The sequence below is a fragment of the Bufo bufo genome, chromosome 2, assembly GCF_905171765.1.
Source record: "Bufo bufo chromosome 2, aBufBuf1.1, whole genome shotgun sequence".
In the NCBI taxonomy this organism is placed as follows: Eukaryota; Metazoa; Chordata; class Amphibia; order Anura; family Bufonidae; genus Bufo; species Bufo bufo.
Genome location: NC_053390.1, coordinates 316,565,099 through 316,582,567, shown reverse-complemented (window position 1 = coordinate 316,582,567; position 17,469 = coordinate 316,565,099). Strand labels below are relative to the sequence as shown.

General features: G+C 41.3%; 1 protein-coding gene across 2 annotated transcripts in view; it reads left to right on the top strand.

Annotated features, from left to right (window-relative positions):
• LOC120991490 overlaps positions 1-17,469 on the top strand; it is a 95,140-nt gene that overhangs the window by 32,811 nt on the left and 44,860 nt on the right. For both annotated transcript variants that reach the window (XR_005776686.1, XM_040420299.1), the window contains 4 exons: positions 1,710-1,761; positions 1,870-1,969; positions 4,550-4,635; positions 10,636-10,717. Coding sequence is in view for 1 of the 2 variants with exons in the window: in XM_040420299.1 (XP_040276233.1) it covers positions 1,909-1,969; positions 4,550-4,635; positions 10,636-10,717 (229 nt within the window). In the remaining variant the exon portion in view is untranslated. The remainder of the gene's footprint in view (positions 1-1,709; positions 1,762-1,869; positions 1,970-4,549; positions 4,636-10,635; positions 10,718-17,469) is intronic.

The window sequence follows — 17,469 nt, the reverse complement described above, 5'->3', positions numbered from 1 at the left end:
TCTAACAAATAGATAGCGACTTTGTCTTAAGATGAGCAATTTCTATATGATTAATGCTGACTTTATGTCCTTTATGCTGCTCTATTCCTCCTATTATAACCGCTATTGCCATTGCGCATGCGCACATCTTCCAATATGCGGCTACGTTCTACCATTTCCCTTTCTAGACCAGCGTGCCTTACTGCGCATGCGCCCGCAAACATTTAATCCGGCTCAAGCCACTCTCCGCCCAGGTCGCTCTGCACATGCGTCCGCTTGTGACGCTCGTCTAAGGTAACGTGGACCAACAAGTTATTTTGCATATGCGCACGCTTTTGGCGCCAGACACGCCCCTCCACGCCTCCCTCGCTAGCTCTATAAAGCGCACAAACCAGTAGCGTCCCTATACCATCCCAGAGACTTCCCTACTATACAGACTAAGGTATGTGCGCTTCCAAAATTGATGGCTAAGGATTTAGCTAATATCTGTGTTTATAATATCTGTGTCTCTGCTACCTTGCTACCTTCATAATACCTGAGTTTACAATATCTGTGTTAATAATATCTGTGTCTCTGCTACCTTGCTACCCTTCATGTTACCCCCATTTGACTAAGTCTATTGGCATCGTATCTATGTGGTCTGAACCACATTGTTTATACAACCTATATGACTAGAACACTATCCCAGTATCCACCTAGTAATAGTAATAATATAGTAATATTATACTGTTTGGATCCCACAGATACCCTACATCACCGCTATCTGGATATCCCTACTACAGCACCCCATTTTAGACCTCTGCTCTCACCCTGCCGACATATCATGCTACTGATAGACCACCTGAAGAGATATATATGCTTATATGATCTTGTGTCCGTCCTTAGATGATTTTGGTCAGTTTTTGTATTCTCCTTTATATGACAGAGATTTTCTTCCAAGAACGATGTTATTTACCAATGCATAGTCAATATATTATGTGATTTGACAAAGAACCATTTTCTATTGTTGTATATATTTAATTATTAATGTAAAACATTTACTTGTCTATACATTAGGCCGTGAACAAGGTCTAAGACTAGACCGAAACGTTGGCCAGTGGCTTATTTTTGGATGGATACTAAAATTAAAAAAGATATATAATGAAAAATGAAATAAAACAAGCAACTTAAAAGCAGCTATAGAGTGCCGTGGTTTTTTAATATAAATTATCCCAGTATTCCTGCCTGCCTTCTCAGATTTCAGTGATTTACTTCTTGTAAATTTAGTTTTATTGGGTTTTCATGGATAAAAGCATCCAAAATAATCCTTGCATGTTACATCCATCAAAAATAGTAACATTGATAAGCTAAATAATATGTTGTATTTCTTTATTCAGACTTTCATTAATTAAGAGAGCATTTATTAAATTGGTAATATTAGAGCGTGGAATTCCCCTCTCTGCGTAGATCTGATTTTAATCTTTATTTATTCAGTGATTTACTTTACCATAGTATTGTTTGAGGTAAGATACTACAAAGTGTATAGCACAGAGACTAGCAGGAAAAGGGCTGTATGTGGAGAGACTTCACTGGGCCGGTCCTGACTTATTTTAAAGTTTTCTAGATGATGGTGGTATTGTTTCTATTTTCACAATGACATAGCTTAGCATTTGGTATAAATAAAAATTAGCTATTTAAAAAAAAAATACTTTTTTTGCTAACTTGCTTCTTTGTGGCTATTTAAATTTCAGTTTCTGAAATGTGGGTACCGGTTAAAACATCTGGTTCATTGCCTGATGCAAGGTAAGTCTCTACATTATTTTACAAATCTAAATTATACTTCTTTCATTATCAGTACTTAACTATGGTTTTTGTCAAAAATATATCAATTTACTAATATGTTATATTAAGGTTGGGCAATGCATTTGCTACAGTTGGACAACAATATACATGTTTGGCGGCTGTTCAGCAGATGGAGTATACCACAGTGATGTGTACATGCTGGATACAGGTGAATTATTTCCTTTACCGCTAGATGTATCCAACTATTTATCTGAAATTCTTTCTAATACTTAAAGGGGTTGTGTCATGTCAGATTTCAGTAGGATATACCATCAAAGTCAGATAGTTGCAGGTCCCACCTCTGAGTCCTGCACCTATCTCCAGAAAGTGAAGGAGAGCACACTGCACATGTTAAGCATATTCTCCATTCATTTATATGGGAGTTCCAAATTAGCTGAGCGAGCACGCTCGGCTATTTTTGGAAGTCCCCATAGAAATGAATGGAGAGCGCACCATGCAAGTGCGGCCACCGCTCCATTTACTTCAGTGTGACCAGCTGGAGATGATTTTAAGAGTCCCATATAAATGAACGGAGGGTGGCCCCATATGCACAGCTGCTCTCTGTTCACTTCAAAGTTCCTGTTCTGGAGATAGGTGTGAGACCCCAGAGTTTAGACCCACTCCTATCTGACATTGGTGCCATATCTAGAGATATGCCCACCAATGTGTAAGATGAGACAATGCCTTCAGGAAAAATCTTTTTTTTTCTTCTATTTTCTGTCATATAAGTTGCTAAATATCATTATAAAGAGTTTTCCATGTTTAATGGAATCCTCATAAACAGGAAGGTATTTCGGATCAGATAGTATAATGCATGACAAGCCCAAAAACCAATTAGCAAAAACCTTTTGACAGTCTAATGTAGGCTATACGATTTCTGAGAGTATGCCATAGCATGCTGCCATCATTAAATCAATTTTGTTATTTCAAATCAAACTAGTGGTAAAATACAACAAATTCAGAAAGTCTTCAGACCCTTTCGCTTTTTGGTTACAATGCAGCCTTGTGCTAAAATAAAATTAAATAAAACAAAAAAAATATATGCTTTTCCCCATCAATCTGCACTCAAACAGAATGTTTGAAATCTTTGCTAATATATTGAAAAGGAAAAACTAAAATATTGCATTGGCTTAAGCATTCTGGCTGTTTAGTCAGTACTTAGTTGAAGCAACCTTTGGTAGTGATTGCAGCCTCAAGTCCAGAGCACTCTGGATCAAGTTTTCATTAAGAACATCTCTGTATTTTGCTACATTCAGCTTTCTCCCAACCCTAACTAGTCTCCCTGTGTCATCTGCTGAAAAACATCCCCACAGCATGCTTCTTTGTACGGATGGTAGTAGGCAGGTGATGAGCAGTGTCTGGTTTCCCCAGACACGATGCTTAAAATTGAGACCAAAAGGTTTAATCTTGCTTCCATCAGACCGGAGAATCTTGTTTCTCACAGTCTGAGAGTCCTTTAGGTGCTTTTTTTGCAAACTCCAGGTGGGATTTCATGTGTCTTTTACTGAAGAGAGGCTTCTTTCCTGCCACTCTGTCATAAACCCAGATTTGTGGTGCTGCAGTGATTTTCTGGAAGTTTCTCCCATCTGAATTCAGGATCTTTGGACCACGACCAGACTGACCATGAGACCTTCGTTCAACTTTCTTACCAAGGCCCTTCTCCCCTTATTACTTAGTTTAGTGGTGTGACCAGCACTAGGAAGATTTATGGTTGCTGCAAACTTCTTTCATTTAAGAATTGTGTAGGCCACTGTGCTCTTGGAAACTTTCAGTGCCTCAGAATTTTTTGTACCCTACTCCAGATCTGTGCCTCCATACAAACCTATCTCTGAGCTCTACAGGCATTTTTTTTCTCCTCATGGTTTGGCTTATGTTCTGATATGCATTGTCAGTTGTGAGACCTTAAATAGACAGGAGTTTTTCTTTCCAAATCATGTATAATCAACTGAATTTACCATTCGTGGGCTCTAATCAATGTGTAAAAACATGTCAAAGATAATCAAAAGAAATGGGAGGCCTCCAGAGATAAATTTCAAGTGCCATAACAAAGGGTCTGAATACTTATGTCCATGTGAAAGTTTAGTTTTTCCTTCTTAATTCATTTGCAAAAATTTCTAGAACTCCGTTTTCACTTTTTGATTATGGCGCTTTGAGTGCAGACTGATGAAGGAAAACTTTTTTTTTTTTATTTTAGCACAAGGCCGCAACATAACAAAATGTAAAAAAAAGTGAAAGGGTCCTAAGACTTTTCAAATGCACTGTACATATGATACATGCAACAAGCAAATAAATCCAAAAACCTAAAATATGTTCAGTTAGTGAAGTATGTTTATTTTAGGTTGGTTGGTTGAGTAAAACCAACTTTAGGGTAGGTTCACATTTAGTTTTTGGAGGAGGTTTTGAGCCAAAGCCAGAAGTGGATCCAGTAGGAAGAAGCAAATCCTTCCTTTATATTTCCAATTCCCTTCGCATCCAGCTCTGGCTTAGACTGAAAAATCTGCATCAAAAGCTTCTCCAAAAACCCTTGTGTGAACTTACCCTTATGCTGCATCTACTATTCAAATTAATGTGTCTTCTCAGTGGTGTGGCAAAATGTGAGTTGGCAAAAATCAATAAAATGAACACTATCCCCTCCTCAACAAAGCCGTTAGCTGTTTCACTTTGGCAGAAGCATAGTGTGCCTGAAACATAACTATTGCCTTGAATGTGGACAAGAATTTTGCCTTTATTCACTTATTTATTTTTATAGCTACTTTGTCATGGCAGTGTTATGAGATCAAAGGAGAAAGTCCAGAGGGAAGGAAATTCCACTCATTTACAGCACATTGTGATAAGGTAAAATGGTATAGTAACACAGAATGGAAGGACCATGGCAAATTGTCAGGTCACAATGTTGCTGTCAAGTTACCAAATCTAAACCAAAATGTAAGTTTGGTATAGTGCACTCAGACATGCCCGGTACCAAATACTAACATACATCTAGCCATGTTTGAAAGGTGCAGGTACAGGTTAAGATAAGAATAGTGTGATTTATACCAAAGAAGAACCTCACTCCTAATGCTGTTTATGGATTATAAAGTGTAAAGGGAACGCAGGTTAACCTTTGCAACTCTTTTCTAATTGTTTCCATTCATTTAAAATTAACAAAAGTAACTTGGCAAATAGTCTTAATAAAATGAAAAAAATCTTTAGTCAAATAAGATGTAAAGTGTATGAATGTATATATATACAGTGGGGAAATAATTATTTGACCCCTCACTGATTTTGTAAGTTTGTCCAATGACAAAGAAATGAAAAGTCTCAGAACAGTATCATTTCAATGGTAGGTTTATTGTAACAGTGGCAGATAGCACATCAAAAGGAAAAATCGAAAAAATAACTTTAAATAAAAGATAGCAACTGATTTGCATTTCATTGAGTGAAATAAGTATTTGAACCCTCTAACAAAAAAAGACTTAATACTTGGTGGAAAAACCCTTGTTTGCAAGCACAGAGGTCAAACGTTTCTTGTAATTGATGACCAAGTTTGCGCACATTTTAGGAGGAATGTTGGTCCACTCCTCTTTGCAGATCATCTCTAAATCCCTAAGGTTTCGAGGCTGTCTCTGTGCAACTCTGAGCTTGAGCTCCCTCCATAGGTTTTCGATTGGATTAAGGTCCGGAGACTGACTAGGCCACTCCATGACCTTAATGTGCTTCTTCTTGAGCCACTCCTTTGTTGCCTTTGCTGTATGTTTTGGGTCATTGTCGTGCTGGAACACCCATCCACGACCCATTTTTAGTTTCCTGGCAGAGGGAAGGAGGTTGTCGCTCAGGATTTCACGATACATGGCTCCGTCCATTTTCCCGTTTATGCGAATAAGTTGTCCTGTGCCCTTAGCAGAAAAACACCCCCAAAGCAAAATGTTTCCACCCCCATGCTTGACGGTGGGGACGGTGTTTTGGGGGGTCCATAGGCAGCATTTTTTCTTCCTCCAAACACAGCGAGTTGAGTTAATGCCAAAGAGCTCTATTTTGGTCTCATCAGACCACAGCACCTTCTCCCCAGTCACTCTCTGAATCATTCAGGTGTTCATTGGCAAAACTTCAGACGGCCCTGCACATGTGCCTTCCTGAGCAGGGGACCTTGCGAGCCCTGCAGGATTTTAATCCATTGCGGTGTAATGTGTTTCCAATGGTTTTCTTGGTGACTGTGGTCCCTGCTAATTTGAGGTCATTAACTAACTCCTCCCGTGTAGTTCTAGGATGCTTTTTCACCTTTCTCAGAAACATTGACACCCCACGAGGTGAGATCTTGCGTGGAGCCCCAGAGCGAGGTCGATTGATGGTCATTTTGTGCTCCTTCCATTTTCGAACAATCGCACCAACAGTTGTCACCTTCTCTCCCAGCTTCTTGCTAATGGTTTTGTAGCCCATTCCAGCCTTGTGCAGGTCTACAATTTTGTCTCTGACATCCTTGGACAGCTCTTTGGTCTTTCCCATGTTGGAGAGTTTGGAGTCTGCTTGATTGATTGATTCTGTGGACAGGTGTCTTTTATTACAGGTGACTAGTTAAGACAGGTGTCCTTAATGAGGGTGACTAATTGAGTAGAAGTGTCTAACCACTCTGTGGGAGCCAGAACTCTTAATGGTTGGTAGGGGTTCAAATACTTATTTCACTCAATGAAATGCAAATCAGTTGCTATCTTTTATTTAAAGTTATTTTTTCGATTTTCCTTTTGATGTGCTATCTGCCACTGTTACAATAAACCTACCATTGAAATGATACTGTTCTGAGACTTTTCATTTCTTTGTCATTGGACAAACTTACAAAATCAGTGAGGGGTCAAATAATTATTTCCCCCACTGTATATACACTGCTCAAAAAAATAAAGGGAACACCTTAAACAACACAATGTAACTCCAAGTCAATCACACTTCTGTGAAATCAAACTGTCCACTTAGGAAGCAACACTGAGTGACAATCAATTTCACATGCTGTTGTGCAAATGGGATAGACAACAGGTGGAAATTATAGGCAATTAGCAAGACACCCCCAATAAAGGAGTGGTTCTGCAGGTGGTGACCACAGACCACTTCGCAGTTCCTATGCTTCCTGGCTGATGTTTTGGTCACTTTTGAATGCTGGTGGTGCTTTCACTCTAGTGGTAGCATGAGACGGAGTCTACAACCCACACAAGTGGCTCAGGTAGTGCAGCTTATCCAGGATGGCACATCAATGCGAGCTGTGGCAAGAAGGTTGCTGTGTCTGTCAGCGTAGTGTCCAGAGCATGGAGGCGCTACCAGGAGACAGGCTAGTACATCAGGAGACGTGGAGGAGGCCGTAGGAGGGCAACAACCCAGCAGCAGGACCGCTACCTCCGCCTTTGTGCAAGGAGGAACAGGAGGAGCACTGCCAGAGCCCTGCAAAATGACCTCCAGCAGGCCACAAATGTGCATGTGTCTGCTCAAACGGTCAGAAACAGACTCATGAGGGTGATATGAGGGCCCGACGTCCACAGGTGGGGGTTGTGCTTACAGCCCAACACCGTGCAGGACGTTTGGCATTTGCCAGAGAACACCAAGATTGGCAAATTCGCCACTGGCGCCCTGTGCTCTTCACAGATGAAAGCAGGTTCACACTGAGCACATGTGACAGACGTGACAGAGTCTGGAGACGCCGTGGAGAACGTTCTGCTGCCTGCAACATCCTCCAGCATGACCGGTTTGGCATTGGGTCAGTAATGGTGTGGGGTGGCATTTCTTTGGAGGGCCGCACAGCCCTCCATGTGCTCGGCCAGAGGTAGCCTGACTGCCTTTAGGTACCGAGATGAGATCCTCAGACCCCTTGTGAGACCATATGCTGGTGCGGTTTTGGCCCTGGGTTCCTCCTAATGCAAGACAATGCTAGACTTCATGTGGCTGGAGTGTGTCAGCAGTTCCTGCACGATGAAGGCATTGATGCTATGGACTGGCTCGCCCGTTCCCCAGACCTGAATCCAATTGAGCACATCTGGGACATCATGCCTCGCTCTATCCACCAACGTCACGCTGCACCACAGACTGTCCAGGAGTTGGCAGATGCTTTAGTCCAGGTCTGGGAGGAGATCCCTCAGGAGACCATCCGCCACCTCATCAGGAGCATGCACAGGCATTGTAGGGAGGTCATACAGGCACGTGGAGGCCACACACACTACTGAGCCTCATTTTGACTTGTTTTAAGGACATTACATCAAAGTTGGATCAGCCTGTAGTGTGTTTTTCCACTTTAATTTTGAGTGTGACTCCAATCCAGACCTCCATGGGTTGAAAAATTTGATTTTCATTTTTTAAGTATTTCAGAAGAATATTTAATTAACTCAGATCTAGGATGTGTTATTTTTGTGTTCCCTTTATTTTTTTGAGCAGTGTATATATATATATATATATATATATATATAAGTAAGGAACAAGACTTGTTTACAGTATGTTACCATGGAAACACATAGGTCCGCAGACACAAAATGATCGACTGTTAAGACAATTTGAAAAGTTATTACATTTTTTCATTTTAGATGCATGGAACAACTAAAAACTCAGTTCTGAAAGTGGACCTCCCTTTTTAGACTAGGGAGGTCGTTCATTAACCTTAAATATACCTATGTAAGGCTTACATTTAGAAGTGGTGTTGGATGCGCTGAAGTTATGTAGAGGCCAGCACCTCTACATAACTTCGGCGATCCACCGCCAGCGCAGGGGCTGCTAAAACACCGGTCTTAATAACTGACCATCTAGGTTTCCACTTTGAAGTTTTCTGATGCAGTTTTTGAATCCAAAACCAAGAGTGGATTAAACAAAGAGGTGAAATAGTATCTGTACCCCACACTTGGTTTTGTCTTCACAAACTGAGGGGCACATTTATCAAATCTGCTACACCAGTTTTATGGCTTAAAAATGATGCCTATGTGAAAGTGATGCCTATTTATGAAATTTGGTGCATATTAGGCCTCTTGCACACGACCGTATGCCCTCCGAGACATATGGTCCGGGAGCAGGCCATATGTCCCGGTGCGGCATTGATCGTGCACTCGGGAGCACACAACATCATAGACTACAATGATGCTGTTCACATCAGGCTACCCCCGGGACTATTGTCCTGCACTCATAAGATCATATGAGTGCGGGACAATAATCCCGCGGGCGGCCCAACGTGCACAGCATCATTGTAATCTATGATGCAGTGTGCTCCCGTGCACACGATCCATGCCACTCCTTGACATATGGCCCGCTCACAGACTGTATGTCTCGGAGGGCATACGGTCGTGTGCAAGAGGCCTTTCTGTGACATTTGGTGAGCCTCACCGCTTTCAGAAGTGGAGTGAAAAGTAGGCCAGGATTACAGATTAGAACACCTGTAAGTCTCATTTATGATGTGCAACATTTTAAAAGGTCACAAAAAAGTTGCATCTCCAGGTCAGGCAACCCCATAATGTACTTCTACAGACTTAGCCGTACAAGACATTACACTTGCGGCAAATATATTATTACTGTGCGCCATTTTATAAATTTGGCACAACCTCTCAATGCAAAGACACACTTAAAATTGACACCAAAACCACCGCAAGCGATAAATTCCCCCTTGAATGTTTAAACTCAGCCTAAGAGGTTTTATTTTTGTTTTTCTAGAAGTGCCTGTTACTTTAGCCACATTTGTACATACGGATAGCAATATGAATTCCTTTTGTTGTATTGCAATCCAGAATTGAACTCTCGATGTAGTTATTAAATGAGTATAGAGATGACCTGCTGATGTGTCAAGGCCTTTATTAAACTAGATGTCATATTTCTGAAAACAAAACATTTTGACAAATTTTTTCTTCAAAATAACTAGAACTAGTTTGAAGCCACTAGACCGCCAGTATGCCATTATACTGCTGGGTCCCAAAACTGTTCATATCAATCTGACCGATCCTGCAAGATATAATAAAATATCTAACTTACCGAGAGATGAATCTGGGAAATCATCTCAAGCGGTATAAGGCGCATGTGCAGGACAGTACCCTTTGCTTCGCTGCACATGCACCCAATGCCATTGGAGATAAACCGCAGGCTGATTTTCCAGTAACTTAGATCATTTACTATATTTTGCAGGGATGAATGATTTAAAAGTTTTTTTTTTTGATTTTTATACTGATGATCTATCCTCAGTATGACCTATCAGCTGTTTGAGAAGGTACTGGCACGTGCAGTAGCACCACATCCTTCTCACAGCTTAACCCAGGCCACTTGACATCACATTCATCACAGAAATACCAAACACAGCCACTCTATAATGAGCTGCTTGGTAAGCTCAGAGAAGACTGCAGTGCTACTGTACTACCTTTTCAAACAGTTGATTGGAAGGGATCCCAGATGTCAGACCCCCACTGACCATATACTGGTGACCTGTCCAAAAGATATGTCATCAGTATAAAAGCCTGTGAAAACCCCTTTAATATGGGCTGGTTTGGGACCCTAAAATCCAGCTGCATAGCGGTACAGTATGCTGGTGGCTTAGTGGCCCCAAATCAGCTGACAGATTCCCATTAAAAACTAAAGAATTCCCCATCCTACTAAATCTTACCTAGGGTTCAGAAATGCATATATCTTAGGAGTTCTCCTGGCTTGTTTCCTGCAGTGTATGGCTGTCAAATTACATTATCATAGGCAGCCTAGATATCTTCATGCTATCAAGTCTACACAGCCGACAAATCAGGATATTGTAGTTTTGCTACCAGTCTAGCTCAGTGCTTGTTTTCGATTAAGTTGAAAATGAATTGACATACTTTGCTATGAGATTATATTATTAAATGGTCTTTTGTTTGGTCCCATTAATAGGATATCTACTTGTTTGGAGGCATCTCAGATACTGATAATGAGACTACAATGTTGAAATGTGATGTGATAAAGTTAAGTCTTGGTAAGTAATACAAAAAATGCAAATGTATTATATAAATTACCAAAAAAATCCCATTCAGAAATCCTAAGTATAACATGATAATTCTAGCAGTTGAATCAGTTAAAATGTGACTTTTATTGATATTAAAATATTCAAATCCAGAGTCAGTATGACACAGTTTACGCATTTTGGCTGATCGTCTAAGTCATAACCAATCAGAAATCCTAATCATAAGCCAATTATAATACTCATATCAGCAGGTGATAGATATTGGTTCAGAAAATCAAAATTCTACATGTAATGTGCATGTTTGTAAGGCCTCATGCACATGGCCGTGTCGTTTTTTGCGGTCCGCAAACCGCGGATCCGCAAAAAATGGAAGCCGCCCGTGTTGCCTTCCGCAATTTGCGGAACGGAACAGGCGCCGGCAATATAACTGCCTATTCTTGTCCGCAAAGCACGGACAAGAATAGGACATGTTATATTTTTTTTAACGGGGCCGCGGAACAGAGCCACGGATGCGGACAGCAATGAAGTGAACGGCCCCATTGAAGTGAACGGGTCCGCATCCGAGCCGCCAAAACGGTCGTGTGCATGAGGCCTAAGTCTCATAATAAAAATAAAGGATGATAGGCCAACATCCCTTGCTTTCTCATATGTATTGTAAATATAGATGTCACTAAGGTTTTTAACAGCTGTCACTAGGGATAATGTGAAATAAGAGTTCATGGTATGTAATTAAGTTTATTCCTGATGACTGTTGGGTTGTTTACTTCAAAGAAAACAGTGATACTGAAACATGTCTTAGTTATATGAATGCTTAACATATCTTTTATACATTACACTGCACAAATACATGAAAAAGTGCTGAATTAAGGATGAGTGAATCAATTCCACTAGTTCGGGATTCATTGCCAATTTCTCAAAAGGTTTAGAGTGATAATTTTTTATTTATTTTTGAAAGAGAAAGATGGAGGTAGGGAGAGAAAAAAAGCCCAGTATACTGCTCTGTGTTTCTCATCAATATATATGCCTTGTCTTTCTCATTATGGAGAGCGCTTAGTATGCAGAGTACGTGTGCACAGTATTGTAGGCCAGGCAATGCCCCTCTGGGTTTCTGGGAAAGATATATAAATTCATTTTCCTAAACCTAAAAAGGCCTAAAAGGCACCCCTTGCCGATCAGGTGTGTGAAGATAACACAGCACTCATATGAGTGCTGTGTTCTCCTCACTGTTTAACTTCTTGCTGAGCAGCAGTGAGCAGGTCTAATTTCAGCTCCACTATTCCCATTCACTTCAATGAGACAGCTCCTTCCTATTCACCTGAGGATAGGTTATCAGATTAGCACAAGCGACACCCTGTTTAAGAATGAGCAATTCCATTTTACCATTTTGGGATCAATTTCAGATGAACCAGAGAGAGACCTCCAAAGTAATATTCAACTGAAAGTGAGACTAGAGAGATAGAACATCCCACCCAAGGTTACACTTCTCTCAATGAAATATGCAAGATAGTTCTCTTTCTAGAAGGACAAGAGAACCAGAATGTCTCAAGAGAATTTTACCTTGCTTCGTTGACTGGTATTGCGGGATACTCTTCAGGGTGCACTTTATCATTAGGGAGACCAAAAAATATGCATGAATATTGTATGCCAGACGACACTACTGCTGGTTTCTAGGAAGAATATATGCAAAGCCGCATTAAAGAGGACCAGTTACCATGAAATGCAGCACAGTCTGTAGGCAGTGTGTTCTAGAGCAGAAGGAACTGAGCAGAAAGATTCAGTAAAATCTGTAATTTACACTTTAAAGTCTCTGCTTTTTCTGAGCTCAAGACAGCTCATTTGGCCATTATCAGTGATTGATGACATTCTCTGAGTAAACGTGTATACAGAGATAGATGTCATTGATAAGACAGCCCGTACACAACTGAACTCACAAAAAGCCGCAATTTAAATATATAAATTAAGTAAATTATAAGTTTTATGCAATCTTTTCCTACAAAACTATATATAAATCTACTTAGCTTCTCCTACTCTATAACATGCTGCCTGCAGACTTCACTTCATAGTAACATGTTATCTTTAAACGGCTTTTCCGACATTTTGATGCCGATGACCTATTCTCAGGATAGGTCATCAGTATGTGATCGGTGGAGGTTCGACACCCGGGACCCCTGCCGCAACCTTCTCGCAGCTTACCAAGCATAGCACCGTATATTGTACAGCGGCTGTGCTTGGTATTGTGCTTAGCCCCATTCACTTCAGTGACACAATTAATGCATCACCACTGGCCTTGGAGAAACTGCGAGAAGGCCACAGCGCTCACAGGAGCTCTGGTGCCTTCTCAAACAGCTAATCGACGGGGGTCCCAGGTGTCAGACCCCCACCAAGCAGATACTGATGACCTATCCTCTGGATAGTACATAGTAGTAAAATCTCAGAAGACGCCTTTTTTTGATCGAGTTTTTTTTTTTACAAGTTATGTACCCTTACCAGTGTTTTGTTCCCTTACCAGTAAGTAACTAATTAGTATGAATTGTGGAACTGTATGAATTATATAATATCAGTAAAGGGTAAGTACCTTATGACAGAAGTAATCCCGGCAGAAACACATTAACTATTCAGTGCGGCTTGTATACACATGACTTTACTCATCACTCTAATCTTGTTTTAGCGCTATTTAAACCCTGCTGAATAGTTTTGATCAATTGACACTTTTTCACAATACAGTGCGAATGGAAATGTTCCTATATATAATATGCAGCAGAATGATATAATCCTAAATAATGCATGTGCTGTTGGATTAGACATGAAAAAGCACCATTATTATTTCATAGGCTTTCCTGGGTATAGAGGTGCCATCTGATCACACTCATCCCATCTGCAGCTATCATTTTTATTGCCTGCCTTCATATGAATTTACATGCAGACAACAGACAAGCCTTACTTCCAGCAGATCGCCCTGGACTACTTGTCCTACTCTACGAAAGGCTACTTTCACACCCGTGTTTTTGCTGGATTCGTCATGGATCAGCAAAAACGCTTCCGTTCTGATAATACAACCGTCTGCATCTGAACGGATTTGGTTGTATTATCTTTAACATAGCAATGACTGTTCCATCATGAACCCCATTGAAAATCAATGGGAGACGGATCAGTTTTCTGCTGTGTCAGAGAAAACGTATCCGTCCCCATTGACTTACATTGCGAGTCATGACAGATCCGTCTTGCTCTGCACCACATTGCGGACAGAAAAACGTTGCTTGCAGTGTTATTCTGTCCGCAATGGGGAACGGAATGCATTCTGGTGCACTCCGTTCCCTCCAGTTCAGTTTTGTCCCCATTGACAATGAATGGGGACAAAATGAAAGTGTTTTCATCCGCTATTGAGATCCTATGACGGAACTCAATAGCGGAAAGAGAACAAGCAGATGTGAAAGTAGCCTAAATAATCTCTGCATGTTTGACGCTCTTTTTCACAAGCACACAGAGTATAAAACATTGTTTTGTAACAAGAGCTTAAAAGGGTTGTCCGAGTTCTGAAAAAAATATATATAGCACTGAAAAATCTGATGGGCAGCAATATATAACTACAAAACAAAGCAACAGTAAAAAACTGTAGTCCATGTATACCACAACAGGTTAAATTAGCAGCAGTCCAGATGACAGGAGCCGGTCCTCTCTCCTGTATATAATAGTAGAAGAAAATGGATTCCGGTCCGCGCTTCTTCCAACAAACACGTAGCCACTTGTGCACACAAGAAAAGTTGGTTTATCATAGGCAGACGCCCTGTTCACCACTCCACGCTGCCCAGCGAAAGCTCATACACTCCAGCACCTTCAAAGAAATGGCAACATAGTGCAGCATCCACGGTACTTTTAAATGAAAATTGTATTTATTGTACTCACAAACAAGCACTTGGTATCAGCATAAAAAAAAGCATAACACCGGCACCTATTTAAGGGCTCTTTCACACCTGCGTTATTGTCTTCCGGCATAGAGTTCCGTCGTCGGGGCTCTATGCCGGAAGAATCCTGATCAGGATTATCCTAATGCATTCTGAATGGAGAGTAATCCGTTCAGGATGCATCAGGATGTCTTCAGTTCCGGTACGGAACGTTTGTTGGCCGGAGAAAATACCGCAGCATGCTGCGCTTTTTGCTCCGGCCAAAAATCCGGAACACTTGCCGCAAGGCCGGATCCGGAATTAATGCCCATTGGAAGGCATTGATCCGGATCCGGCCTTAAGCTAAACGTCGTTTCGGCGCATTGCCGGAGCCGACATTTAGCTTTTTCAGAGTGGTTACCATGGCTGCCGGACGCTAAAGTCCTGACAGCCATGGTAAGTGTAGTGGGGAGCGGGGGAGCAGTGTACTTACCGTCCGTGCGGCTCCCCGGGCGCTCCAGAGTGACGTCAGGGCGCCCCAAGCGCATGGATCACGTGATCCATGTGATCACGTCATCCATGCGCATGGGGCGCTCTGACGTCATTCTGGAGCGCCCCGGGAGCCGCACGGACTGTAAGTATACCGCTCCCCCGCTCCCCGCTCCTACTATGGCAACCAGGACTTTAATAGCGTCCTGGGTGCCATAGTAACACTGAAAGCATTTGGAAGACGGTTCCGTCTTCAAATGCTTTCAGTACACTTGCGTTTTTCCGGATCCGGCAGGCACCTCCGGCAACGGAAGTGCATGCCGGATCCCAACAACGCAAGTGTGAAAGAGGCCTTAGTCCTCCATCAAACACTTCCGTGTCAAACCTCCTATGTCGGGGTCAATCTTTTTTTGGACAATTAAGTGACTATATCTCCATTGTATAACATTTAAACATACACAATTACATAAAAATTAATGTTAGAAAGTCAAACATAATTTCATCATAAAATCCTCTATAAAACATGTTATCTAAAATAATAAATAGAAAAAAAACACTTAATTATTCACAGTTTTCAAACAATTACCGTTCCCTACTTCTATAGCTATATTTATAGGGGAGCTAATTATGAACTACCTATATAAAAAATCCTACATAGCTGCTCTAATATCCCAATCAATATTTAACCCATTTGGTTGGAGAGTGCCTATGTCATAAATCCACTGCACTTCTTTTTTATTTATTTGTTTGACAGGGTCCCCCCCCCCCCCCCCCTACAATGTTTCACAACCCGTTCCACAGCCCTAAATTTTAAACCAAAACGTTTTTTTTTGATGGAAGTTTTTAAGATGTGCTTGGGACACTATGTGTCTCCAAACCTCTCTTGATGTTACCAATATGTTCACTTACTCTGATTTTTTATTTACGTAAGGTTCTCCCTACATATTGCAAACCGCAGGGGCACTCTAGAACATAGATCTATACAATGGAGATATAGTCACCTAATTGTCCAAAAAAAGATTGACCCCGACATAGGAGGTTTGACACGGAAGTGTTTAATGGAGGACTTAAATAGGTGCCGGTGTTATGCTATGTAGAGCCCCTGACAAAGCCATTGGGCGAAACCCGGGTCGGGCGGACAGCGGACTGACTAAATATTTTTATGCTGATACCAAGTGCTTGTTTGTGAGTACAATAAATACAATTTTTATTTAAAAGTACCGTGGATGCTGCACTATGTTGCCGTTTCTTTGAAGGTGCTGGAGTGTATGAGCTTTCGCTGGGCAGCGTGGAGTGGTGAACAGGGTGTCTGCCTATGATAAACCAACTTTTCTTGTGTGCACAAGTGGCTACGTGTTTGTTGGAAGAAGCACGGACCAGAATCCATTTTCTTCTAGCAATATATAACTAAGCTAAGCAAGTTTCAGGCAAAAAATATATATATATTTCATTTCTCTGGTTCTTTTCTGGTTCTTTGTTTACATGCAATAAAAACAATCTCTGCCCCTCCCCCTGCACTGCTAAGGGAGTGGATACAAGAGCTGCTCTGAGTGCTGGGAGAATCAACAGCAACTTGCAAGTGTAGAACTACAAGTCCCAGCTGTATAATGACACTTCTAAGGGAGTGGATACAAGAGCTGCCCTGAGTGTTGGGAGAATCAGCAGCATCTTGTAAGTGTAGAACTACAGATCCCAGTTGTATAATGACACTGCTAATACACACAGGATCTTCCCCCTACCTTCTTGTGCAATGCTCTCTCTAGTCTGTCAGCTCCAGTGCCCAGCATTGTCTCCTCACTGCTGCAGCTAGCCAGTCTGTGCAGCTGAAGGGGTTAAGAATCCTAGGAGAGAGAAGACAGCCGGCAGTGAAGGGGGCGTGGCCAGCACAGTAAGTCTAGTTTACAGGCTTGTAAACAACTTTATCAGAGCAGGGAGAGAAGCTGACATCACAGGTCATGTGACCCTCAGTCAACTCTGATAAACCAGGCACTGCAGATAAAGTGAGTTAATTGGAAAGCTGTTACATTTGCCTAGTTAGAAACCTAGAAAGAACAAAAAAATAACTCGGATAACCCCTTTAAAGGGAACCTGTCACTGTTAAAATACATTTAAATCTGCAGCAGGCAGCATGATATAGAGCAGGAGGAGCTGAACAGACTGATATACACTGTATAGTATTATGGGAAGAGATTTATTAGCTCGTACAATATATTTATTTAAACCACTGCTCTTTCTATGATTAGGAGTCATGTGGGAGGTCTTACTGATTGACAGCTGCCTCTGTATGATTAGTCATGCAGAGATAGTGGTTGGTCACTGATTAGGATTACCTACATGACCACTAGGATCACAATGAGCAGAGGTTTAAATAAAAAAAATTATGGGGGTCATTTA